Source organism: Culex pipiens, chromosome 2 (genome assembly GCF_016801865.2).
Source record: "Culex pipiens pallens isolate TS chromosome 2, TS_CPP_V2, whole genome shotgun sequence".
Lineage (NCBI taxonomy): Eukaryota > Metazoa > Arthropoda > Insecta > Diptera > Culicidae > Culex > Culex pipiens.
The window spans coordinates 180,987,848-181,010,508 of record NC_068938.1 but is presented as its reverse complement, the minus strand read 5'-3'; the positions used below and the strand labels follow the sequence as shown (position 1 = coordinate 181,010,508).

The window sequence follows — 22,661 nt, the reverse complement described above, 5'->3', positions numbered from 1 at the left end:
GTAATGTCCAAAGAAAAAAAAAAAACTAATACAAAAAGAATTCGATAAAACAAATTGAAACTCGTTTTATGTTTAAAGGAATGAAAGCAAAAAATCCTTTTAAAAAATACCTTAAGAGACGTCAAGAAAAGTGTCAATAATTTTTTTTTTTTTTTTGCAAATCAGAGGGACTTAACAATAATTTTGACCAATATAAACAAATTAGAAAATTATAAACCAATATAAACAAAATTTAAAAATCTACTAAATGATATTTAACTTCCAAAATATAATCTCAAAAAAACCAACACCTAAAATTTTATTAGGAATTTAAGAATTTAAAAATTTATGAATTGAAGAATTTAAGAATTGAAAAATTTAAGAATTTAAGAATTAATGAATTTAAGAATTTAGGAATTGATGAATTTAAGAATTTAGGAATTAATTAATTTAAGAATTTAAGAATTTAAGAATTGGTCCTAAATTAAGCTTAAATTTGTGATATTATTGTTCACAACGATAAAACTTATTTTTCTGAGTACAATGACCCTTTGAACGACCGCAAAGGATTTAAAGTGGAATTTCAAATCAATTTTAAAAAAATAACTTCACGGCCCTACTTGACAGAAAATGTCCTACTTGACAGCACGTTCCAAGGGGGACATAGTTGCTCTATCAAAAAATGTTGTCTTGTCAATTTATTTTTTTGCATGAACATAAAAAAAGTGATCAGAAATTGTTTATAATCGTGTGTTTTACCGTTGTACATAAAAACTTACATTGGGCTTTAGGACCCTATTTAAGAATTTAATAATTTAAGAATTTAACAATTTAAGAATTTAAGAATTTAAGAATTTAAGAATTTAAGAATTTAAGAATTTAAGAATTTAAGAATTTAAGAATTTAAGAATTTAAGAATTTAAGAATTTAAGAATTTAAGAATTTAAGAATTTAAGAATTTAAGAATTTAAGAATTTAAGAATTTAAGAATTTAAGGGTGCACAGCAGCGAAGGAAGTTGTTGTCTTCTTATTCCAAAATTGTCAAACTTACGGACCCAATCCTGCTTCAACGTGATTGTAAAAATAGTCAAACTTTGTTGTAAATTACTTTGTGGACAGTACATTAGGGGATGAATAAAAAAATATTTCAATAGTACCCGTAGTTTTGAAGATACTAAAATGTCTGTAACAAAAATCTGGGTGCAAAAGCTCTGGTTGATGTGCACCGTTAAGAATTTAAGAATTTAAGAATTTAAGAATTTAAGAATTTAAGAATTTAAGAATTTAAGAATTTAAGAATTTAAGAATTTAAGAATTTAAGAATTTAAGAATTTAAGAATTTAAGAATTTAAGAATTTAAGAATTTAAGAATTTAAATTTTATTTGAGATTTCCGTTTTTTTGTTTTCAAAATTGTTTTAAATTTAATATTTTTTAGTTTTCAAATCTTAACTTTTTAAGTTTTGTTTTTTTTTTATTTTTATTTTTTTATTTTGGATTTTTCTTTCAATTTTGAATTTTTAGTTTTTTGTAGTTTTGAATTTCAGATTTTTAAGATTCTGAATTTAGAAATTTCGGATTTTTTAAATAACAATTTTAGAAATCCGAAAAAAAAATTATCTGAGTTTTGAAAAATTTCATTAAAAAACTATTAAAATATAAAAAAAAGTTTCGAATTTTTCAAATTTGAATTTTGAATGATGGAGCATTATTTTTTGAATGTTCTGATCTTTTTATTTTTCGCCAAGAATGTTTAAATATAACAATATTTATACGGGTAAATACCATCTAAAATTGAAAAGCAAATTTAATATATCCACTATAAAATTAAAAATAAATAAGGTTAAAAAAACACTACTCAAAACTCAAAAGAAATTACATATTCAGAGCCGGATATATTAAGAAATGAGTTAAGTGTAGTAACTTTTGAGGAAAGTCCGAAAGATTGTAAAAAGAGTGGGTTCTGTATGAAAACCCTTCATGCTATACATTTTAGAAAGGTATTTGAAGGCCTGCCCAACGAGTCTAAAAGGTTGAAGATCTGACAACCCTATCAAAAGTTATAAGCATTTAAGTTTTATTTATACACTTTTTTGAGGCCGGATCTCAATTATTTTGATGAAAATTACCCTTACGATCACTGTACTTAGCTTACGGAGTTTGCGTTTCTTTCGTGATCCGTACTAGAGAAAGATTTTTTTTTATTTAATCTAATTTAATAACGTTTATTCAAGGCTGAAATCTTGGACTATCATTCTAAGTTTTGTGTTCCAGAGATATCTTAGTTTAAAAATTGAGGTTTCAGAGAATTTTCGCTAATGATAGTTTCAATAGCTCCACAAAATGTGAGTTTGATCAGAAAATGTTTACTCTCTTCTCAATGCACCAAGCACGCCTTCTTCTCCAGGTGCGCCTTCAGCGAGCAGTTGTACGTGAAACGCTGGTCACACTCCGGACACGCATACGGCTTCTCCTGGGTGTGAATCCGCTGGTGAACCCGATTCGCTTCGGCCGACTTGAACCGTTTCCCACACGTTTCGCACTCAAACTTGCGCTCCTCCGAGTGGGTCGTCATGTGCTTCTGCAGAGCGGACCTAGAAATTCACAAATTATTCGATTTTTACTAAATCTAAAACAATTTTTGAAGCAAATTGTTCTTACTTGGTCTTGAACATCTTGTCGCACAGCTCGCACGGAATCTGCGGCTCGTCGTGCCTGGCCCGGTGGATGCGTAGCGAGGCCGGCGACGTTAACGTTTCGCCACACATGTCACACACGAACCCCTTGCTTCCGCAGGATTCTTCGTGCGAGTACCGCGCCGGATATCCGAAGAAGGTTTTGTCACAGCCGGGTTTACGGCACTTGAACGACTGAACTCCTGCGTGCTTGTTGAGGTGCGTTTCGAGCGTCATCTTCTTGGTGAACGTCTTTTCGCAGAGCGTACACGGATAGGTCTTGTGATTGCTGGGTCTACATTTCCTCTGGTGCTTGTAGAAGGTGCGGTTGGCTAGCGGGAACGTTTCGCCGCAGCGCTTACAGAGCCTATCTACGGGTGGTTGTTCGAACTTCTCGACGACGGGGATGTGTTCGGTGTTTCTGGAGCCATCGGAAGTATTGTTCGATGACTCTTCATCCAGATCTTCTAGGGAGTCTTCCAATTTGATATTTTGTAAGGGATCTGCCGCCTGGATGCGACAGTCTCTCTCGTGGTTTTCGCAGTCAAGTCTAAAATTTAGCGTTGAGAAAAAAAGTAAATATTTAAAGTTAAATCCACCTAAACTTACGCATAAAAGAACGCTTCTCCACATTGGCCACACTGGAGGTTGGGCTCACTGTGCGTGATCTTGTGCGCCTCGAGCTCCGCCTCCGTTGCGAATCGGAACGCACAGACTTCGCACTCCCTGGAAGGTGGCGGCACTACCGAGCACATTGCTTCGTGCACGAAGCAGTCCTTTGGGTTTGGGAACGATTGTTTGCATCCTGCGACCTTACATTTGAACGGTTTGACCCCTGGAAATGGTGTTGGTCAGATTTACATCAAAAAATATTCCTAAAACAATCTCACCAAAGTGCTGATTGATGTGATAGCGGTGCTCGTCCTCGTCCGTAAATTCCCTCGAACAAACGGAACATGTGATAATCTTTTTTGCCCTCGGCACCTTCCGAACCTTCACCATTTCCGCATACCTGCCCTCGGCACTCTTTTGCACCAGTGCCTGTTGCAGTTCCTCCTTTTTGGACAGCGCCAGCAGGCAGCTCTTCTTGAAGTTGTAAAACAAGTCGAACATCTGCGCGCAGTTCCGGCAGCTGGGAACCTTAAGGGACCGTAACCGCGCCGCGAGCACGAATTCGATCTTTTCCCGCAAGGCTGGCCCATCGGAGAGCAGCCCGTCGGATTGGACGCGGAAGCAGAAGACACAGCAGGGGGATTCGGAAGAGTGCTGCGGATTATCCTCCTCCTCCTCGGAAAGTGAGTCCTCGGGGTCGCATTCTTCTTTTATGATGATTGGTTGCAAGGAAATCGATTCCTGCGGAAGGTCCATGGTTCTTGTTTCTAGCCGCAGACTTTATGAGCAGATATCTATCAATAATCCGTGTATTGAAAATGTTTTATCATTTAGATTCTCGTTCCATTTAAAATTTTAGAACCATCTCCTTTTCCATACAAATATATGAGCACATAGGGTTAAACCGCAACCAGATTGGCGTTCCTTTTGATCTTACCCACGTCCAGGAAGATGAACCCAGATTAAAATATTTATAAAATCAAATTTTCCGTAGCAAATTGTAAACAACAACGAAGGCAAGCTTGTTGCTGTCACTTTAACTGAAGTACTAGATTGACTAGATTCGAGTAGTAGAAATGACAGTTCTCCCAAAAGAACAAAACAAAACATCAAACTGCTCGAATTCAGCTATCCCCGTAGATAATGAGGAGCGAACGTCGGGCAAGCTGCTGGCTGCTGCTTCTTTCGGATTAAAACAGAAAACAAAACTTATTGAAAATTGTTTATCAATCTTTATTTGAACAATAAAACGCTGTTTAATTTTAACCCTCAAAAATCTGCACTAATCCTTGACTGCTGTTGGTTTCCTGAAAATAAAAATCATGAGTATTTTTCCAAAAAGCCCTCCACTCAACCCTGCTACCTGTGTCCCTTCATGTGAACCCGCAGCGATGCCGGCGTTCCGAAGGCCGCCTGGCAAATCGAACAGACGTGCGTCCCGCCCCTCCCACAGCGGTACAGCTCGTGCACGTTTCGCCCAGCCGTATCGAAGAACATCTTGTCGCAGCCCTCCTTCCGGCACGGAATCGACTTGATACCCTTGTGCCGGCTCAGGTGCTGATCGAGCGTTTCCTGCTTGTGGAACGACTCCGGACAGAGCGGGCAGAGCAGCTGGAACTTGCGGAATTTTTTGTTCTTCCCGCAGTACACCTTGTGACCGTTCAGAAGCTCCGGCGTGGCGAATTCTTGTTCGCACGAATCGCACCGGAAGTCGGACGGAACGTCTTGGCGGCTTTGTTCCTCCGCCGGGGTTTCGTTCCGCTCAAAGTGTCGCATCATGTGGGCTCGGAAGGTGGTCAAATCGCCGAACTTGCGATGACAAACGGCGCATTCGTACTTGGGTGCCTCGTGCGTGATCATGTGGCGCTGCAGATACAGCTCGCACTTGAACGCCATGCCGCAGCTCGGACAGACGACCTGGTTGGACTCCTTTTGGCAGTTTTTCTCGTGGATGATGCGTACAATAGGGCCGGCGAAGGCCTTCGTGCAGCCCTCTTTGCGGCACTGGAATGGGGTTAGGCCTGTAGAATTTTTAAGCAATTAGTTTTATGTTAAGTACGGAGTTGATATAGCTTCATACCGTTATGCCGATTCAGGTGCACCTGTAGATCCCATTTATTTTTGAACACCGCCGGGCATAGATTACATCGGGGTGGATCCTTTGGCGGTAGACACTTAAGCTTGTGGTTGGCCAACACGAACCCGTCGTCGTACATTGTACCGCAGTTCTTGCAACGCATGCGCTCCTCTTTGTACCCGTCGGATAAGGGCGATTCTTCCGGGTCATCTTCTACTTCGTTTGGTTCGATCGGGCCCCGTTCATCGATCTTGGGGTGAATGGTTACCACTTCTGACTTTCTTTTTGGCGCTGGACTAATGGGACGGTTTGCTGGACGCTTCGCCGATTGAGATTTGATCAAATCCAGTGGTTTCGCAAGGGCAACGAGGCAAGACTTCTTGAACTTGTAAAACAGTTGAAACATTTGTTTGCAACTACTGCAGCAAGGATAGTTTGGGGCTTCGATCGTCTTTGCTAGAACGTATTCAACCTGGGTTCGGAACGTGCTCTCCTTGTTGAAATCCGGTAGGATCTGTTCCTTTGGAGGAAGTTCGTTCAGACAAAACATGCAACGGCTGAATGAAATTTGGCAAGTTTGTGTTTTTCGAATGGATTGAATTTCCTCCTCGTCATTCAGAATCTCCTCTTTAATTTCTTGTGCGACCTTATCAACGGGCTCAACAGCGTTGCTCTTTTCTACTCGCAGAACCCGTTGTTTCTTTGGAACTACTTGCTCCGGCATCACTTCCACGTCCAGAACTTCCTCTTTGACTACGACCTCCTCCGGGATAGGATCGACTTCGTTGCTAGCATTGGCCGCTTCCACGTCTAGAACTTCCACTTTAACTACAAACTCCTCTTGAAAAGGATCGGCCTCGTTGCTTTCTGCCAGTCGGACAACCTTTTGCTCCCTCAAGTTCACCTGCTCTGGCGGCAGAACGCCATCCTCGACCAGCGGCAGTCCGCCGCTAGTTTTGACTTGCGGTGCCACCCGGCCCGGGCCCAGGTGCAACGTCGGAATCCAGTTGACCTCGGAGGTTTCCGTGAGCTTGGCTGGTTTACCTAAAATCAAAATTGTCTTAGGCCAAATCTTCTACCAGTTGTGGATACCCAACATCTGGTAGACATCAACGAGCCCGTCAGATCTAACAAATACGACTCTGGCTTCTGAAAATTTAGCACACGGAACTGAACTTGAGCCATAACGATCTCGACCGAACTTGCCATCACGGAACCGTGCGTCTTTTTTTACGAAGATCTTCGTCTTAAGGCGAAACGCCTGAAGATGAAACACCCTTTCCCATCTCGGCACGTGCTATTCAAGTATCTAAGGTTCTTCGTCATGATGGTTATCCTTGTAGCATTAACACTGCACCTTTCTAGATCCAAGATCTAATCTAATCAAAGAGAGCTCAAATCTTACCCGTCACGAAGTGCTTCCCGCAAATCTTGGTATTTTTCAAGGCGATTCGGGCGCTGTCCTTGCCGAACACGGCATCGTGCCACAGCTTCCGCCGGCAGTTTGCGATCCGCAGCTCGCTGGCCACCGGAAACGTGTGGAACGAGTAACCGGAGGCGTCCTTCCGAGAATCGCACCCGGAAACACAACATTTCTTGCCGCATCCGGCCATTGTGAGCGTCGATTCTGTTTCTAGATGTTTGAAATAAATAAAAATTTAGTGATTTCAAAACAAATGCTTCTGTTTATTTACCTTCTGCCCTCAAAATGATTGTGGATCACGTTGTGGATCGCGTTCATCAAACCAAATTCGAGCAGTTTTTGACAGTTCGCAAATCGAAGCAAAGTTGCTGTTCAGCTTGCGATTTTAGTTGAATCCAAAACAGATTTTCGCCAATCCAGCTAAAATATTGCTGTTTTTGACGCAACCGAACGATGAGTGACGCCAATTAAGCGTTGGAAGAGACTGAAACGTCGGAACTTGCTTACGAAGATTTAGAAATGCTGGAAAACGAAGGGTTTGAGTTCAGTTTGCCTGCAGGTATGTCTAGTTATTTTTTGTGAGGCTCAAACTAAAATAAATTCAATTTTAAGGGGATACCAACCTTGAAGGAGTTAAGATAGAACCGGAAGTTGTCATCTTCAAAGAGGAACCAATCGGAGACGAATCTGCAACGGAAGCCGACCATGATCCAATCCTGTACCCTTCAGCTTCGGAAGAATGTTGTCTATTTTGCCACAATGCACCTCTACAGGAATCGATTCCTAGTCACGAATCGACCCGTACCAAGAAGATTGAGTTTGTGCTGAATACTAAGATGCAAACTTCTGGAGTGCCTTGTTGCTCCAGTTGCTGGAGTACCTTCCAAAGTTTCTACAAATTCAAGCGATCCTGCTTGGCGGCACTTTCCAAAAGGGTCGAAGCCATGAAGGTCAAGATTGACGAGATCAAGACCGAGTTGGAGGGCGGTTCGTCGGGGGAGGTCGTTGAGCCTAAAGATGACGACCGCGCTGATTTGGCGCAGAAAACGTGTAAAATTTGTTTCCGTAAATTCAAGACATTTCAAACGCTGCGATTGCACATCATGAACCATCGAGAGCCGAAGCATTTTTGCGAGAAATGTGGAGAAAAGTTCTTTTACACGTAAGATTGTTTGGATAATGGGCTTAAAATTTATTATTATCGATTCTTTATAATTTTAGGAAGGACTACAAGAAACACAGCGCTGAATGTTTCGTTGATAAGCTTCTAGAAAGAACCGTTTCTTCGAGTGACTTGCTGGTTCCAAAAACCGACCTTCCTGACCAGCAAGCCGGCGTACAGGAAGCCGAACCGTCCTGCAAACACTGCAAACATACCTCCCCCCTTCCCCTGAAAGCCCACCGGCAGCAATGTGAGCAGCGACCTCCGCGGCGTTCGCTCAAGAACATCCAGTGCGCCCACTGCACGAAACGGTTCGCGCGCGAGGCTTCCTACCAGCTGCACCTCAACTTCCACAACGGCATCCGGACGGTGCAGTGCCGCAACGAGGGCTGCACCAAAATGTTCACCATCGGCAAACGGCGCTACGAGCACGAAAAAAACTGCATCAAACCGCAGAACGTCCACATTTGTCCCATTTGTGGGGCCCAGCTGCGGACGGACAAAACGCTGCGCGAGCACGTTCGCAAGCACCGGGATCCGCGATTTGAGTGTGCGCTTTGCGAGAAGCGTTTCAAGACCAAGTATGAATCGGTTTGATGAGTTAAGCGAAGCGTTCTAATTTGACTTTTTTTCAGCGACGAACTAAAGAAACACACAGCGGTCCATACTGGCGAGCGGAAGTTTCAGTGTCAAACATGCGGAAAGAGGTTCAAGTCGTACGAGGCCAATCGGGTTCACCAGCGGATTCATACCCAAGAAACGCCGTACGCCTGTACGGTGTGCGGCCAGCAGTTTCGGTACAACTGTTTGCTCAAAACGCACATGGCGAAGGGGCATTGAGAGCGCGTGTTAAGTTTGTTAATGTAAGAAACTTCCCCTTTTAAAGTTAATAAAATCCTAAAGGTTGCATATGGGATTAGTGAGGTTACCTACCCATTGCGCCAGCCAAAAAACAACAATATAGGCGCCACCTCTTGTTTTACTGCTGTTCATTATTGTTTGTTTAAATTTTATTCATTCAAGGATCAGAGCGTTTGGTACGGTATGTCCACGCATCCCTCTTCGTCTGTATATTCTGTAAAATTTAATCCGTTCTCAGAATTCTCTCTGCCGTAAACACAACGCAGTAGGGCTGCCCGCTTCAATGGAGCACCCTAGTCAAGTGGTTGAAATGACAGCAAAGAAAAATATTGTACGATCAGTTCCTAGCTGGACTCGGTCACTGGAAACGACCGGCGACTCAGTGACCGACGAAATAGGCGGCGGGCCAGATGCGGGCATAAAAATTTCAAAATCTCTGCCCCCCTCACTTCGTCTCACCATCCAGCTGAAGCTTTGTTGACAAACAAACGGAGCACGCGGTCGCATGATGGCGGCATCGAGCCAGAATTAGGGGTGATCATGTGATTAAAAATGAAAGTTTTTTCAAGAAAAATAATATTTTTCCGACCGAATAAAAAATTGCGAGCATGTTCAAACAATTATTCCTGATGTCGGAGAAGTGATAAAAAAGCAAAATTTTAATCCATATTTTTTCTACAAATTGATTTTTTTCACTCCAACTGGGAACCCCTAGGTCTATCCACGACCGTTTCCAATGACCGTGAGAAGATGCCAGAAAATCCAGCTACGAGCTAAATCCACAATAGCAAAATCATGTCCGAATGGAAGTGGTCCATTCGAGCAGTTTAAAGGGCTTGCTCGAATCCGTGCCGTTTTGACAGCCAGGCAACACTGCAAACTTGTTTATGTTTACTTTTGGTTCAAAATCAAGTTCCCATATCGGTTATCGCAGAAAATCGCAAAAAAAACTTAGTTTCTAAGGAAAATTGAAATAAAAACTGTACAAAACTAAGCTTTAAGCGCCATGCCACGCCTCACCAAGCAAAGACGAGCTGCCCAGGCCCGAGAGCAGCGCAAAAAGCTGAAGCAAATCGCACCGGAGCTGGATCCGACCACCTGGATGTTGATGGCCGTTGGTGAGTAACGATGTCCTGAGGGGGTCACATCGGAGTATTTAATTCAACGATTTTGTTCCAGAAACTGAAGACCCGGAACCGATCGTAACTCCAACGGAGAACGAGGTTTACCTTCCGGAAGAGGCGATTCTGTTGGGTGAACCACCTGCGCAGCCGAAGGAAGACGTTATCAAGCTATTTGAAACGCCAGAAGTTGGTAGTTGCGTCTTCTGTTCACGCGACCTGCTCAAGGACGGGTCTGCCGGCGAAGAATCTGCGTTACTCGAGAAGATTGAGTTCGTGCTGGCCACGTCGGGGCTTTCAAAGTCGATGCCATGCTGCCTCATGTGCTCACAAATGTTCGACTTGTGTTGCGACTTCAAGCAGCGATGCCTGCAGGCTCTGTCCGAGCAGAAGGAGCTTCTGAGGGAAAAGGGCGTGGAACCGGTGAAGCCGGTTGAGGAGGCTCCGAAGATTTTCAGTTGTCCCGTTTGTTTCGTAACGTTCACCCAAGAGGACGAGTTTGGATATCACACCAACAAGCATTATGGTAAGCGATTTTGCGATATTCTTGAATTGAAATTTAAAGTAAAATCTTGTAGGAATCAAACCCTTCCGATGCAAGAAGGGATGCAGGAAAGCATTCCACAACCCGAAGAATTGCTTCATCCACGAAGTCCTGTGTTCGGCAGTGCCGCTCAAGGATTGTGACCAATGTGCGTTAAGCTTCGCTACGGACATCGAGCTGGAGAGGCACAAAATCATCCACAGTAAGCCCCAGTTCTCGTGTCCCCGCTGCAGCAGGTCGTTCTTCTTTGCGTAAGTTTTTGATTGTGCAATCTTGCAAATTAATTGAAGTGTTCCTAATTTTAGACTTGATTGCGAAACCCATGAGCGAGTTTGTCTTAAACCGGAAGACGCGTTGCAAACTCTGGAAGGAGATTTTCGTGTTGACAGCATGAATGCTTCCGAAAGTGTCGAGAAGATGCCCGAACCACCTGTTGAAAACCTTGATCCAGGTGTGGAGTATAACTCCGAAGGCTTAGTCTCTTCAACGACTAAAGTGCACCAGGCCAAATGTAAGCCCTACGTTAAAAAGCTAAAGATCCGCCAGTGTGCACTGTGCGGCAAAACCTTCACCAGCAGTGCGGCCTTTGAGACGCACCTCAACAAGCACGCCGGAGTCCAATCGTACAGCTGCAGAAAACCCGGCTGTAGCAAGACCTTCTTCGGCAGTGAAGCGCGCAAAAGCCACGAAGTATACTGCGGAACCAAGGGCTACGTGTGCGAGGTCTGTGGCGCCACGCTCCGTTCCCCAACCTCGCTACGAACACACCGGGCCAAGCATGACGCGCCCCGATTTGCGTGCCAGCAGTGCGACAAGCGGTTCAAGACCAAGTAAGGCTCATTTCGCTCGAACAAATCCTTCAAAATCCTGCAACTTCTTCATTTTTTCCCCAGGACTGCCCTCAAAAAGCACATGCCGGCGCACTCGGTGGAGCGCAAGTACGAGTGCGAAACGTGCGGCAAGCGGTTCAAGTCGGCCGAAGCGAACCGGGTGCACCAGAGCATTCACACCGGCTGGAAGCCGTACGCTTGTCCGGAGTGTGGCCAGCGGTTCGCGTACAACTGCCTGCTGAAGCCGCACCTGGTGAAGTGTCGAACGCGGTAGGGTTGGTTGTGATATTGGGTTCGAAATTTCCTGAATTTTTGAAAAGAAATTATTATTAAAGAAAACTATCAAATAAGTTTTGGAGTTTTAAGAATGAAGGAAAGCTCCTGAATTTCTTGACTTTACTTAGAATAGCGAGGCCAAAATCAACAGCAACCGAGCTGAAACCGGTATTTCCAGATCAATTTCTCATTTCAATCAATCTTTTCGAGGATCTCAAGGCGGTTAGATTGAAATGTAGAAAAATGCACACTTTGAGAATAAAAATTTAAATAATACCTACCGAAGCATCCTTAAGTAATCGGATACATCTTATGAGGCCGAAGAGACTAAAAGGCTAAAAGTCGAAGTATGGCTCTTAAAGGTCTTAAAAAAAAAATCCACTGATTGTTTCTTATGTCAACCAGCGGAGGGTTTTTGTAATATTCAATTTTTATAAAACACAGAAATTAAAAAAAATACTAAAATTTGTAAGAAAGTTGTAGAATTTGTAATTCGAAAAATTATAAAAAATTTCAATTATATCAACAAATTCTTCAATTTCATTTTTAACTTTTTCAAATTCTAAAACTTTTCAGGAAATTTTGAAAAAAAAAATTATAGCTTTAAAACTTTTAAATTGTATCGAGAAATTAAAATTGAGAGTGTGTGCGTGCAACATGGAGTTAAACTTTTCTAAGTGCAATGGGAACCTTCACAGCAACTGCACAGAAAGTTTAACTCCATGTTGCACTTTTAATTTCTCGATACAGTCTAGACTCGATTATCCGAAGTCTTTGACAAAATTTTACTTCGGATAATTCAAACTTTGGATAATCGAATCACGATTTTTTTTCGTTGTCTTATTTTTTATTGTTGAGCTTTAGTATGACCCTTAAACTACTCTAAAGTGATTTAGAATTTTTAAATCCAAGATGGCGGCCAAAATGGCGATGATGAAATATTGAAAAATGCATTTTTTAATTTAATAGGCAATCAACCATTCAAATTTGACTAAAATTGGGTCGCAGAACTCGAATTTGATGTTAAAAGTAAGAAAATACAAAAAAAAAAATTGTTTCATGATTCGATTATCCGAAGTCTCATACAAACCTTTGGATAATCGAAACTTCGGATAATCGAGTCATTTCATTTTTAATGTTTTTAAATTCTAAAACTCTTCAGGAAATTCTGAAATTTTAAAGAAAACTAAAAAACTCTAAGACTTTAAAATTGTATACAAGGTTCCAAAATTTAAAAAAAAAACAGGCACTTTAACTCCAATTTATTAAATTATAATTATATTTAATTGATTTTAATCAAAGAAATTCTAAAGCTATCCGAAATCCTAAATTTCTTCAATTGGATAACTAAAAAAATCTTGAATTTACAAATTTTGAAAATTTTAAATGTCTCATAGAAGTTCAAAAGTTCAAAACTTCCAATTTTCATACAATGTTCCAAAATACTGCACACTAAAATTTTAAATTAAAAAATTCTTAAATCATAAATTTTATAATTACATATGTCTATAGAATGACATTATTATCATTTTAAATGTTTAACCCAGTTTTTTTTTTCTCACAAAAATATTTTCCCTAAAAGAGCACGCAGCTAGCAAAATCTAAACTTAGAAACATGTACCCTCCCTGTAAAGGCTTATGAATTCTAGATTAAATTTTCAAAACAACCTATCCCTCATGGGTTTCCTATGCAGATAGGGCCTTTTGAAAATTTAATCGAGAATTGATCTCAGTTGAAAGGTTCTCCAAATCTCTGAATTGCAAATGTAACATCCTGGATCAGATCTGCTAAATTCTAATAAAAACACCAAGAACTAAATTGAACTAAATAAATTGAAAAAATGCGTATAGGCATAGTCTGGGCTGTAACAATACCAAAATTACTGCATACGCTGCATACTTATTTCTATATGAAATATAGAAAATCCAAGTGAAAAACGTGGCTGGAGTTGACCACAGGAAAAATGCTATTTTTAAAACATTGGCAAAGTCACATAAAACAAATCACACTTGCAAGTTGCAACCCTCAATTTTGCCTTCCTCACTGAGGTAAGGCTTATAATCCTGCTCTAAAAATGAACTTTTAATAAAAACGTCATAGACCCATAATAATTTCAAAAAAAATCTGAAAATTCTAAAATTTTCAAGAAATTTTTAATTGAAAGTTAAAAAAATTCAAGTAATGTCCCAAAATACTAAAATTCGTAAACTGTAAAATTCTGTAAAAAAATATTTAAATTCTAAATTTAATAATAATAATAAATTTAAATAATTACTTAAACAAAACAGTTACTATTGTATAAACTAAAGTTCAAATAATTATTTAAATTTATTATTGAGCATGAGCATGAGCATGAGAGACCACCCATGGTTGTCCTTCTCCGTTGCTGAACAGGACCGTAATCACCTAACAATACAACTGACCATACGCTTAAACGATCTAATGGTGTTTCCCTTATCAACAGCATGTATGAATGCGTTGAAAAGATAAAACATCAAGATCATTAAAACTAGATCTGAAGCAAATAGGTAACAGTCATTGGCCACCAACGGCGCCCGCCATGTCAGTTTGTAGATCTCGGGGGGATTGGGACGGGAATGTTAGTTAGCACAGGTTGCTACAAAGGGTGGGTTCTATACGATATCCACACCCCCACGTGTGCCGGAAAACTACTTCTACTTGGGATTTTGTTAGTGGGAAAGGGTAATGGCCAGGATTCAACATAGAGGATGATGATGCGACCCAATAATCAATAAATTTTGTTTAATGATGTGATGTATTATGCATTCTCAAGGCAAACAGTCGGAGGTTGCGGATGAGATTATTCCCGGTTATTTGGTGTTGAGTTTAGCATAAATGATTCAATCTTAGACAGCCGGCTGTGGAAAGACAAAACCAAATAAAATGCGAAAACGCGAAACCGCCCGGACCGAAAAACACACACAATCGGGGGGAAAACAATGACGGAATCGGCAACGAAAATCCGGCGTATTGACCGCGACCCGCACCGTTCAAATTCTCTAACGCAACTGGCAAATATCGCGAAATCGTCCGGGTCGAAATACACACACAATCGGGGGGAAAACAATGACGGAATCGGCAACGAAAATCCGGCGTGTTGACCGCGACCCGCACCGTTCAAATTCTCCAAGGCAACTGGCAAACATCGCGAAATCGTCCGGGTCGAAATACACACACAATCGGGGGGAAAACAATGACGGAATCGGCAACGAAAATCCGGCGTGTTGACCGCGACCCGCACCGTTCAAATTCTCCAAGGCAACTGGCAAACATCGCGAAATCGTCCGGGTCGAAATACACACACAATCGGGGGGAAAACAATGACGGAATCGGCAACGAAAATCCGGCGTGTTGACCGCGACCCGCTTCAAATTCCCGTTCAAATTCTCCAAGGCAACTGGCAAATATCGCGAAATCGTCCGGGTCGAAATACACACACAATCGGGGGGAAAACAATGACGGAATCGGCAACGAAAATCCGGCGTGTTGACCGCGACCCGCACCGTTCAAATTCTCCAAGGCAACTGGCAAACATCGCGAAATCGTCCGGGTCGAAATACACACACAATCGGGGGGAAAACAATGACGGAATCGGCAACGAAAATCCGGCGTGTTGACCGCGACCCGCACCGTTCAAATTCTCCAAGGCAACTGGCAAATATCGCGAAATCGTCCGGGTCGAAATACATACACAATCGGGGGGAAAACAATGACGGAATCGGCAACGAAAATCCGGCGTGTTGACCGCGACCCGCACCGTTCAAATTCTCCAAAGCAACTGGCAAACATCGCGAAATCGTCCGGGTCGAAATACACACACAATCGGGGGGAAAACAATGACGGAATCGGCAACGAAAATCCGGCGTGTTGACCGCGACCCGCACCGTTCAAATTCTCCAAAGCAACTGTCAAACATCGCGAAATCGTCCGGGTCGAAATACACACACAATCGGGGGAAAACAATGACGGAATCGGCAACGAAAATCCGGCGTGTTGACCGCGACCCGCACCGTTCAAATTCTCCAAAGCAACTCAATTATTTAAATTTATTATTATCATTAAATTTAGAATTTAAATATTTTGTTACAGAATTTTACAGATTAGTTTTTTAGTATTTTGGGACATTACTTGAATATTTTAAACATTCGATTAAAATTTTCTTGAAAATTTTTAGAATTTTAAGATTTTTTTTCTGATATTATCCCTCTACAAGCTAATTTTGGTCAATTGGGTCCTAAAATTAAGCTCAGATTGGTGATATTATTATTTACAGCGATAAAGCTTATTTTTCTGAGTACAATGACCCTTTGTACAACCACAAAGAGTTTAAAATGGATTTTTAAATCAATTTTGAAAAATTAACCTCGCGGTCCTTCTTGACAGAAAAGCTCCTACACTGAAAACCCAACCATGGTAGTGTCTACCATATTGTAGGGTTAAATTGAGAACACGCACCGACGTATTTTTGCTAAAAACATTCTGTGCTTGTATTGACTGATATGCGCCGTCAATTTTACTATGTCGTGAGCGGCATGGTAATTTTAACCCTCCAATATGGAGAGAATGATCATCATTTCGTAATTGCTACCATGCAGTTTTTTAGAAGCATGGTACATTTTACCATATTTGCGTTTACTTTTACTGAAAAGCCACGGTTAATTTAATAAGCAGCATTTTTAGCAAATGTTCTTAAAAATACCATGGTCGGGCTTTCAGTGTACTTGACAGCTCGTTACAAGGGGACCATAGTTGATCAATCGAAAAAAAGTTGTCTTGTCAAAAAAAAATTTTGCAATAAAATGAAAAAAAAATTATCAGAAATGGTTTTTAATCGTGTTTTTTACCGTTGTACATAAAAAATTACATAGGGCTTTAGTACCCAAATGATCTCGGATTTGAGAAATCAATCCTACACCTCAAAATTTAAATTGTGGAAAATTAACGACGGGGGAAACAGTTTTTATCGTTTTCATTAAGCGTGTTGTGTTTTTACTGAACTGTCAGTAATCGTTTGTTTACAATCAAAATAATTACATAAAGTAATATTGTTTCGGATCCACCTTCAATTTTTTACTTAGCAAAATATAATCTAAGTAAATTTGATCAAAACTCTTACTTGACTCAAGTGACGAATGACGAGTCACGTTAACAAAATAAACAACAACTTACTTGACTCGTTTAAAATCGTTAACATGTTTCCAAATTAAGTGGGAAAGTGTGCAAATTGCTGGGATCTCAAGCCGGAACAATCTAGCAACAGAAACGAAGATCAAACCAACATTATCAGCATTCAAAAGGGCTCTGAGAAGTCATTTACAAAACTAGTTCTAGGTTTTTCGTTTGTTTTAACTAGACGAGTTATTAAAAGTGGAATAAAATAACTGTTAACTGACCTGAAAGCAGATTTCAGAGCAAGCTTGAAATTTGGAAATCGATGCACTATTTTTGTTAATTTTTGTCTGTTTTATCCGAAACCAATCAAAAATATCCAAATATTGTGCAGTAACATGGTTACGGTAACGCTAACTGTTATCCCCTAACTTGTTAACGGAAATGGAAGATTCACTAAACACTACCTCGAATTCTGTGATGAGCAGCCACGAGGGTAAGTTAGTTCTCCCTAGGAAAGATTCAGATATTAAATATCTATCATTTGTAGATGAGTTCCAAGAGCAAAGCGCCTCGGACAGTCCAGAAGACGACGAGTCTCCCACCGAAGACAACAACTCGTCCAAGATCTACAGCTGCGACCGGTGCCCCAAGCGATACGTTCAGCTGGCCCATCTGCAATCGCACCAAAAGTACTGCAAAACGCCGCTCGAAAAGGTCGAGAGCAAAACACAGATGTGCCATCTGTGTCCGGCCAAGTTCAAGAAAACCGCCGAGTTCCGGTACCACATGCTCAAACACAACGGCGAAACTCCGTACGGATGCCGGTCCGAAGGTTGCACTAAGGGATTCCACTCGCCGAAGGCACGCTTGGCGCACGAGAAGAAATGCGGGAGGGAGCAGCAAAGTGGACCTGGGGAGGTGGTGTGCGATGTTTGCGGAGCGTTCTTTAAGTCCGCTAATGCTCTTACGCAGCACGCGCTCAGCCATCGAGAACCGAGCCACGAGTGTCACATCTGCGGGGAGAAGTTTGTGAGGAAGGGTAAGCTTGGTTCCCATTACCGGAAAAAGCATAAGGTTGAACCTCCGTGGAAGAAGGAAGCTGGGGATGGCGAGAGTTCTGAGGCCGAGGACGAGTGTGGCGATTGTGGAAGGGTCTTTGACAGCGCTACCAACTTGAGAATGCACAGGAAGTTCTGCAAAGCTACGGCTGGGGTGCTGACCTGCGAGCAGTGCGGAAGGGTTTTCACGGATAAGGCCAGGTTCGGTTACCACATGAATCAGCACAACGACGTTCGGCCTTTCGAGTGTCAGATCGAAGGCTGCACGAAGTCGTTCTTCAGCCCGGATACGAGGAAGAAGCACCATCGGGTGTGCGGCAAGTCGGACAAGCCGATCGAATGTACCGTGTGTGGGGCGAAGTTGAAGACCTCGGATTCGCTGAGGACGCACATGCAAACGCACAGCACGGGGCCGCGGCCCACGTGCCACATCTGTGGGCAGGAGTTCACCATGAAGGGGAACCTGCGCGAACACCTGAACCGGCACGCGAATGGTACCTTAAAGGGAACTCGGGTGAAGGCGACGCTGAAGTGTAAGAGCAGATATCAGAGTAAGTTTGGTGGGTTGGTTTGATTGTTGGACCTGAGTTTTTGCCTTTCAGAGCGCGAAGAATCTTCAGACGAAGATATGCCCAAGAAACGGAAAAGTAAACGGAAGGCGACTGCTGAATCGTCACCGGAACAACCCAATTCGTTGTTCGAGGTGGACGAAATCAAGCAGGAGATCGTTGAAGGTTTGTACTCTTGTTAGTTGTTTATCTTACCTTAAGGTTTCAAATCTAAGCAATCCATGAGAAAGGATTGTGACAGAAGCACACAGCCACGAATCGAAACATGGACTGTACTGACACTAAGCAGCTTCAATGGTGACAAATGCCTCTTCTATGACATATTACGGTTTCTTTCAGAGGAGATCATCGTAACGGAACATCAAGTTCCACCTCCGGAATCCGATCTTCCGCTGAATCAGGGCACCAAACGCCCCAAGCGAGCCTGTGCAGTTCCAGCCAGCGCCCACAAATGTACCGACTGTGAAGCCACCTTCACCAAGGCTCACTCGCTGAAGAACCACATGCAGGTGCACTCGAAGCGACGCTACGAGTGTACGATCTGCGGCAAGAAACTTCTAAAGCAAGCAAGTCTGGACGTTCACATGCAGAGCCACGAGCGCAAGAACGCCGACAAGTCGTCGGACTCGCTGGAGATTCACTCGTGCGACGATTGCTGCAAGAGCTTCGTCGATTTGAGGGCTCTTGAGGCGCATCGCGTTGACTGCGAGAAGATCGGCGCGCCTCTCGCTACCTCCGGCAGCTATTGTCACCTGTGTCCAGCGGCGTTTCAGGACGCGGACCAGCTGAGGCTTCACCTCGGCGAGCACGACGATGAGCTGGAGGACAGCACGCTCAAGTGTCGTCGCGAGGGTTGCGAGGAACGCTTCAGCAACTGCGGAGACTTGTGGGAACACGAAGCGCGCTGCGAAGAGGTTGGCCACTTTGTTTGTGACATCTGCGCGGGAGCGGTTGAGGAGTTTGACGAGCTGCGTAGGCATGAAGCAGCTCATTTGGAACAGGCGGCAAATTGTCGAATTTGCGGGGAGACGTTCTACTCGGAGTGAGTTCGGCAAAAGCTCGGTAAATTTTCTTGACTTGATGAAATTTTAAATTTACAGAACCGACTCGGAGCACCACTGGCGAACGCACTTTGGAGAGGCGCTTCCGGATGAGGAACTGCCGAAAGATGCCAACTGGCGGCTGATGGAATCGATGCCGGAGAGCACGTTTTGTGGGTTGTGCAGTAAGGGGTTTGTGACCGAGTTGGTGCTGCGACTGCATCGGCAGTTTTGCGAGCAGAGGTTCTAGTTGAAAAAGTAAGTATTTTAAAGAGGTAAATTAAAGAGTGTAGAAAAGAAGGTAGAATTAGTGTTTTTTCAACATAGAAACTTCGAATGTATCATAAAAAAGTTTTAAAAATTGGTTTGTTGTTCTACAACTTCATACTAGACTTCAGTTCGAATGATCTGAAGCGCCTTATGAGAAATACATTGCGCTAGTTTAAGCTAAGTATGCAAATCGGAAGGAACGCGGTCAAGGAATTTTGCGCCTGCTTTTTGTTTTTAAATTAATAAATTCTTGAATTCTTAAATTCGTAAATTCTTAAATTATTAAATTCCTCAATTCCTCAATTCTTAAATTCTTAAATTCCTAAATTCTTAAACTCTTAAATTCTTAAATTCTTAAATTCTTAATTTCTCAAATTCTTAAATTTATAAATTCTTAAATTCATAAATTCTTAAATTCTCAAAGTCTCAGTTTCTTAAATTCCTCAATTCTCAATTTTTAAATTTAATGTTTTGAACTTTCAATTTTTATTTTTTCCAAATTTTAAATATTAACCTTTTTAATTTGTAAATTTATAATTGTTAAATTCTTAAATTCCTAAATTCTTAATTTATCATTCTGCAATTTTATTTTTTTTCGAATTTAAAAAAAAAATGTAAATTTGTACTTGCGAATTTCTATATTTCATATTTTCAAAACTTTTTAAATTTCGACTGGTAATTTCTGAAATTTTTCATCTTTCGAATTTTAAAACTTTTGAGCGAATTTATAAATACTTTAATATTAAAATTATTATTCAACTCTGCATAATTTTTATTTTGAATTTTCAATTTTCAGATAATAAAAATCGTTGAATTTTTTTAATTATTTTTTTAATTTTGTTGTTGTTTGAAATTTCTGAAATTTTAGCTTTTCCATGTTTTCGAATTTTTATTTTTTTATTATTTATATTATTGTCAAGTTTATTTTCACTCTGGTTTACTTCATTTCGGTTTCGGTTTTTTTTTATAAGGAGTTTTGCGTTCCTTCCGAGCTGAGTATCAGCCTTTAAACATGAAAAAATGTCGCGAAGATACATCATACCAGAATTTAACGTAAATTTTCGAAAGCGCCTTAGGAAAAATTAGCTGTTTCGTTAAGTTGACAATAGATTTCAAAAAGATAATAAGGCAAGTTGAGAGTTTTTTTCATTGTTTTGCAGTATCATACTAGAGATCAGCGTGAATTTCATAAAGCGCCTAATGAGGAATTCACTGCGAACGCTAGTTTCAAGGGAAGTTTCTCATAACTAAAATCACAAATTGAGCTTGCATTGATCTTCTACCACGCTTTTAAGCGCTTCTTCAAATTCCAACTATTTCTTCGTCCGACTGGATCTGCTCTTCCTTAATAGAGATGATCGATTCAAGCGCTGCAGACTCTTCTTTTGGTTGATGCTTCCGCTTTTGGTGCGCTTTAAGATTATGGCTAAAACAAGGATCCTTAAAATTTGTCCAAACTTTTTCTTCAAGTAATTCCACTCACCTAGTAGGGCACATCTTCCCGCAGTCCGGACACTCGTGTCGCGGCGCCGCATGACGGTGTTCCATGTGCGTTTTCAGATACTTTGCCGTCTTGAGCACCTTGTTGCAGATCGGACACTGCGCACGGTCAGCGCCGCAGCTGCGTTCGTGCGTTTGCCGTGCCGCCGGATCGCCGAAAGCGGCGCTGCAGTCCTTGGTGCGGCACGGAAAGGGCGTTTCGCCGGTGTGTTGGTTCACGTGGTACCGCATCGCATCGGAACGGGTAAACGTTTTCGGGCAGTGCGGACAGTTCCACACATCGCCGATTGTGGGCAGCGGGTTGTTGCAGAGCCGCTTGTGACGTAGCAGAAAGCCCACCGAGGAGTAGGACTTGTTGCAGTGATCGCACGAGAGGACTGGTTTATCGGTCTGGCCGGGGTCGGAAGTTCCGCAATCCTTCTCGTGGTTGTTGCGGTCTCTGGGTTCGTAGAACTTCTTGCCGCAAGACTTACGGCACTCAAACTTTAACTCTCCTTTGTGCATCGCCAGATGATAGTTATATTCGTATGCGGTGTGAAATTTGGCCGGACAAAGGTGGCAATACTTGAAACAGAACTCCAGGTGCTGTTTGACTTTTGTTTCGGAGGTGAAGGTACGCTTGCACTGGGGGCAGGGATGTTCCGGAGTGGGAATTTGCACCGGAAGAGGCTCAACCACTTCCTGGTGCCCCAACCCGGGTTCTAGTTTAATTCGCTTAGGTTCGGGCTCTGGCTCGACTGGTTTGTCCGCTTCCGGGTGGCTCTTTTTCATGTGATTCCGCAATCTAAACCTAAAACAGTACACGTCAAGATCTTCAACCCGTAAAAAAAATACTCAACTCACTCGTGATGAAATCCAGCGCCGCAGATTTTACACTCGAGCGTAGGTTCCTTGTGGGTCAGCTTGTGGATTCGTAGACCGTTGGCCGTTTTAAGTGCCATGTTGCACACGTCGCACCGGTAGTGATCCAACGAGCGGCCACAGGTAACGTTGTGCTCGTGCCGTCGCATCGGAGTCGTGAACGCTTCCGAGCAGCCTTCGTTGTAGCATTTGAACGGTTTTTCGCCTGGAACAAGTAAAGTTCATGATGAATTTAAAACGAAACTTCACGCTGATCGCTAGTATTTCTTCCCAACAACCAATACCTACCGGTATGCTCGTAGAGATGATACCTCAATCGGGTGGCTTTCTTAAATTCCATCTTACAAACGGGACAAACGAAACCCTCCGTCGGATCGTCATTGTGGCAGGCCCGCTTATGTCGCAGCAAATGTCCCATCATGCCGTACTTCATATTGCACTGATCACACGCGTAGATCTTCGTCGGATCCGCTTCCTCCCCATCCCGCACCACAACCGGTCCGCACATCTTCTCGTGCCTCCGCCGGTGGTGCGGATTAATGAAGGACTTGTCGCAACCCACCTGGCACTTGTACGGTTTATCCCCAGTATGCCAGTTCAGATGATACTCCAGCGACTGAACCGACTTGAACTCCTTCTCGCACAGGTGGCAGCTCTTCCGCGCGAAGC

At 42.3% G+C, this 22,661-nt stretch overlaps 6 protein-coding genes across 6 annotated transcripts; 4 read left to right on the top strand and 2 right to left on the bottom strand.

The window, feature by feature from the left end:
* Window positions 1-2,244: 2,244 nt before the first annotated feature.
* LOC120431791 (zinc finger protein 208-like) lies at window positions 2,245-7,017 on the bottom strand. The gene is made up of 7 exons (XM_039596910.2): window positions 6,749-7,017; window positions 5,347-6,387; window positions 4,630-5,287; window positions 3,545-4,044; window positions 3,264-3,489; window positions 2,641-3,204; window positions 2,245-2,573 (listed from the first exon to the last, which is right to left on the bottom strand). The coding sequence occupies exons 1-7, from the start codon at window positions 6,954-6,956 to the stop codon at window positions 2,357-2,359; spliced, it is 3,414 nt and encodes a 1,137-aa protein (XP_039452844.1). The 5' UTR covers window positions 6,957-7,017; the 3' UTR covers window positions 2,245-2,356.
* An 87-nt stretch (window positions 7,018-7,104) lies between these two features.
* LOC120431786 (uncharacterized) lies at window positions 7,105-8,182 on the top strand. The gene is made up of 4 exons (XM_039596904.2): window positions 7,105-7,325; window positions 7,379-7,928; window positions 7,988-8,119; window positions 8,164-8,182. The coding sequence occupies exons 1-4, from the start codon at window positions 7,286-7,288 to the stop codon at window positions 8,180-8,182; spliced, it is 741 nt and encodes a 246-aa protein (XP_039452838.1). The 5' UTR covers window positions 7,105-7,285.
* On the top strand, window positions 8,163-8,900 carry LOC120431790 (protein krueppel-like). The gene is made up of 2 exons (XM_039596909.2): window positions 8,163-8,509; window positions 8,564-8,900. Exons 1-2 carry the CDS (start codon window positions 8,328-8,330, stop codon window positions 8,766-8,768), a joined length of 387 nt encoding a protein of 128 aa, XP_039452843.1. The 5' UTR covers window positions 8,163-8,327; the 3' UTR covers window positions 8,769-8,900.
* Window positions 8,901-9,697: 797 nt separating this feature from the next.
* LOC120431788 (zinc finger protein 345-like) lies at window positions 9,698-11,573 on the top strand. The gene is made up of 5 exons (XM_039596906.2): window positions 9,698-9,907; window positions 9,969-10,436; window positions 10,489-10,705; window positions 10,760-11,284; window positions 11,348-11,573. The coding sequence occupies exons 1-5, from the start codon at window positions 9,796-9,798 to the stop codon at window positions 11,556-11,558; spliced, it is 1,533 nt and encodes a 510-aa protein (XP_039452840.1). The 5' UTR covers window positions 9,698-9,795; the 3' UTR covers window positions 11,559-11,573.
* Window positions 11,574-17,033: 5,460 nt separating this feature from the next.
* On the top strand, window positions 17,034-19,643 carry LOC120431794 (zinc finger protein 585B-like). Its single transcript, XM_039596913.2, has 5 exons — window positions 17,034-17,187; window positions 17,242-18,303; window positions 18,355-18,486; window positions 18,661-19,363; window positions 19,422-19,643. The coding sequence occupies exons 1-5, from the start codon at window positions 17,136-17,138 to the stop codon at window positions 19,609-19,611; spliced, it is 2,139 nt and encodes a 712-aa protein (XP_039452847.2). The 5' UTR covers window positions 17,034-17,135; the 3' UTR covers window positions 19,612-19,643.
* Window positions 19,644-20,902: 1,259 nt separating this feature from the next.
* LOC120431792 (zinc finger protein 433-like) lies at window positions 20,903-22,655 on the bottom strand. Its single transcript, XM_039596911.2, has 4 exons — window positions 22,281-22,655; window positions 21,975-22,197; window positions 21,115-21,921; window positions 20,903-21,057 (listed from the first exon to the last, which is right to left on the bottom strand). The coding sequence occupies exons 1-4, from the start codon at window positions 22,498-22,500 to the stop codon at window positions 20,934-20,936; spliced, it is 1,374 nt and encodes a 457-aa protein (XP_039452845.2). The 5' UTR covers window positions 22,501-22,655; the 3' UTR covers window positions 20,903-20,933.
* Between the last annotated feature and the right edge of the window lie 6 nt (window positions 22,656-22,661).

Bases quoted from the DNA above. Each gene is read 5' to 3' on its own strand.
- LOC120431794 (XM_039596913.2), top strand. From the start codon at position 17,136: ATGGAAGATTCACTAAACACTACCTCGAATTCTGTGATGAGCAGCCAC. The intron at 17,188-17,241 runs GTAAGTTAGTTC...TATCATTTGTAG, and splicing joins TGTGATGAGCAGCCACGAGG to ATGAGTTCCAAGAGCAAAGC. The intron at 18,304-18,354 runs GTAAGTTTGGTG...TTTGCCTTTCAG, and splicing joins GTGTAAGAGCAGATATCAGA to AGCGCGAAGAATCTTCAGAC.
- LOC120431792 (XM_039596911.2), bottom strand. From the start codon at position 22,500: ATGTGCGGACCGGTTGTGGTGCGGGATGGGGAGGAAGCGGATCCGACG. The intron at 21,922-21,974 runs GTGAGTTGAGTA...GTACTGTTTTAG, and splicing joins GGCGCTGGATTTCATCACGA to GTTTAGATTGCGGAATCACA. The intron at 21,058-21,114 runs GTGAGTGGAATT...TCCTTGTTTTAG, and splicing joins GGGAAGATGTGCCCTACTAG to CCATAATCTTAAAGCGCACC.
- LOC120431786 (XM_039596904.2), top strand. From the start codon at position 7,286: ATGCTGGAAAACGAAGGGTTTGAGTTCAGTTTGCCTGCAG. The intron at 7,326-7,378 runs GTATGTCTAGTT...TTCAATTTTAAG, and splicing joins TGAGTTCAGTTTGCCTGCAG to GGGATACCAACCTTGAAGGA. The intron at 7,929-7,987 runs GTAAGATTGTTT...TTATAATTTTAG, and splicing joins GGAGAAAAGTTCTTTTACAC to GAAGGACTACAAGAAACACA.
- LOC120431791 (XM_039596910.2), bottom strand. From the start codon at position 6,956: ATGGCCGGATGCGGCAAGAAATGTTGTGTTTCCGGGTGCGATTCTCGG. The intron at 5,288-5,346 runs GTATGAAGCTAT...AAAATTCTACAG, and splicing joins GCACCTGAATCGGCATAACG to GCCTAACCCCATTCCAGTGC. The intron at 3,205-3,263 runs GTAAGTTTAGGT...GCTAAATTTTAG, and splicing joins GGAGAAGCGTTCTTTTATGC to ACTTGACTGCGAAAACCACG.
- LOC120431790 (XM_039596909.2), top strand. From the start codon at position 8,328: ATGTTCACCATCGGCAAACGGCGCTACGAGCACGAAAAAAACTGCATC. The intron at 8,510-8,563 runs GTATGAATCGGT...ACTTTTTTTCAG, and splicing joins GAGAAGCGTTTCAAGACCAA to CGACGAACTAAAGAAACACA.
- LOC120431788 (XM_039596906.2), top strand. From the start codon at position 9,796: ATGCCACGCCTCACCAAGCAAAGACGAGCTGCCCAGGCCCGAGAGCAG. The intron at 9,908-9,968 runs GTGAGTAACGAT...ATTTTGTTCCAG, and splicing joins CTGGATGTTGATGGCCGTTG to AAACTGAAGACCCGGAACCG. The intron at 11,285-11,347 runs GTAAGGCTCATT...TTTTTTCCCCAG, and splicing joins GACAAGCGGTTCAAGACCAA to GACTGCCCTCAAAAAGCACA.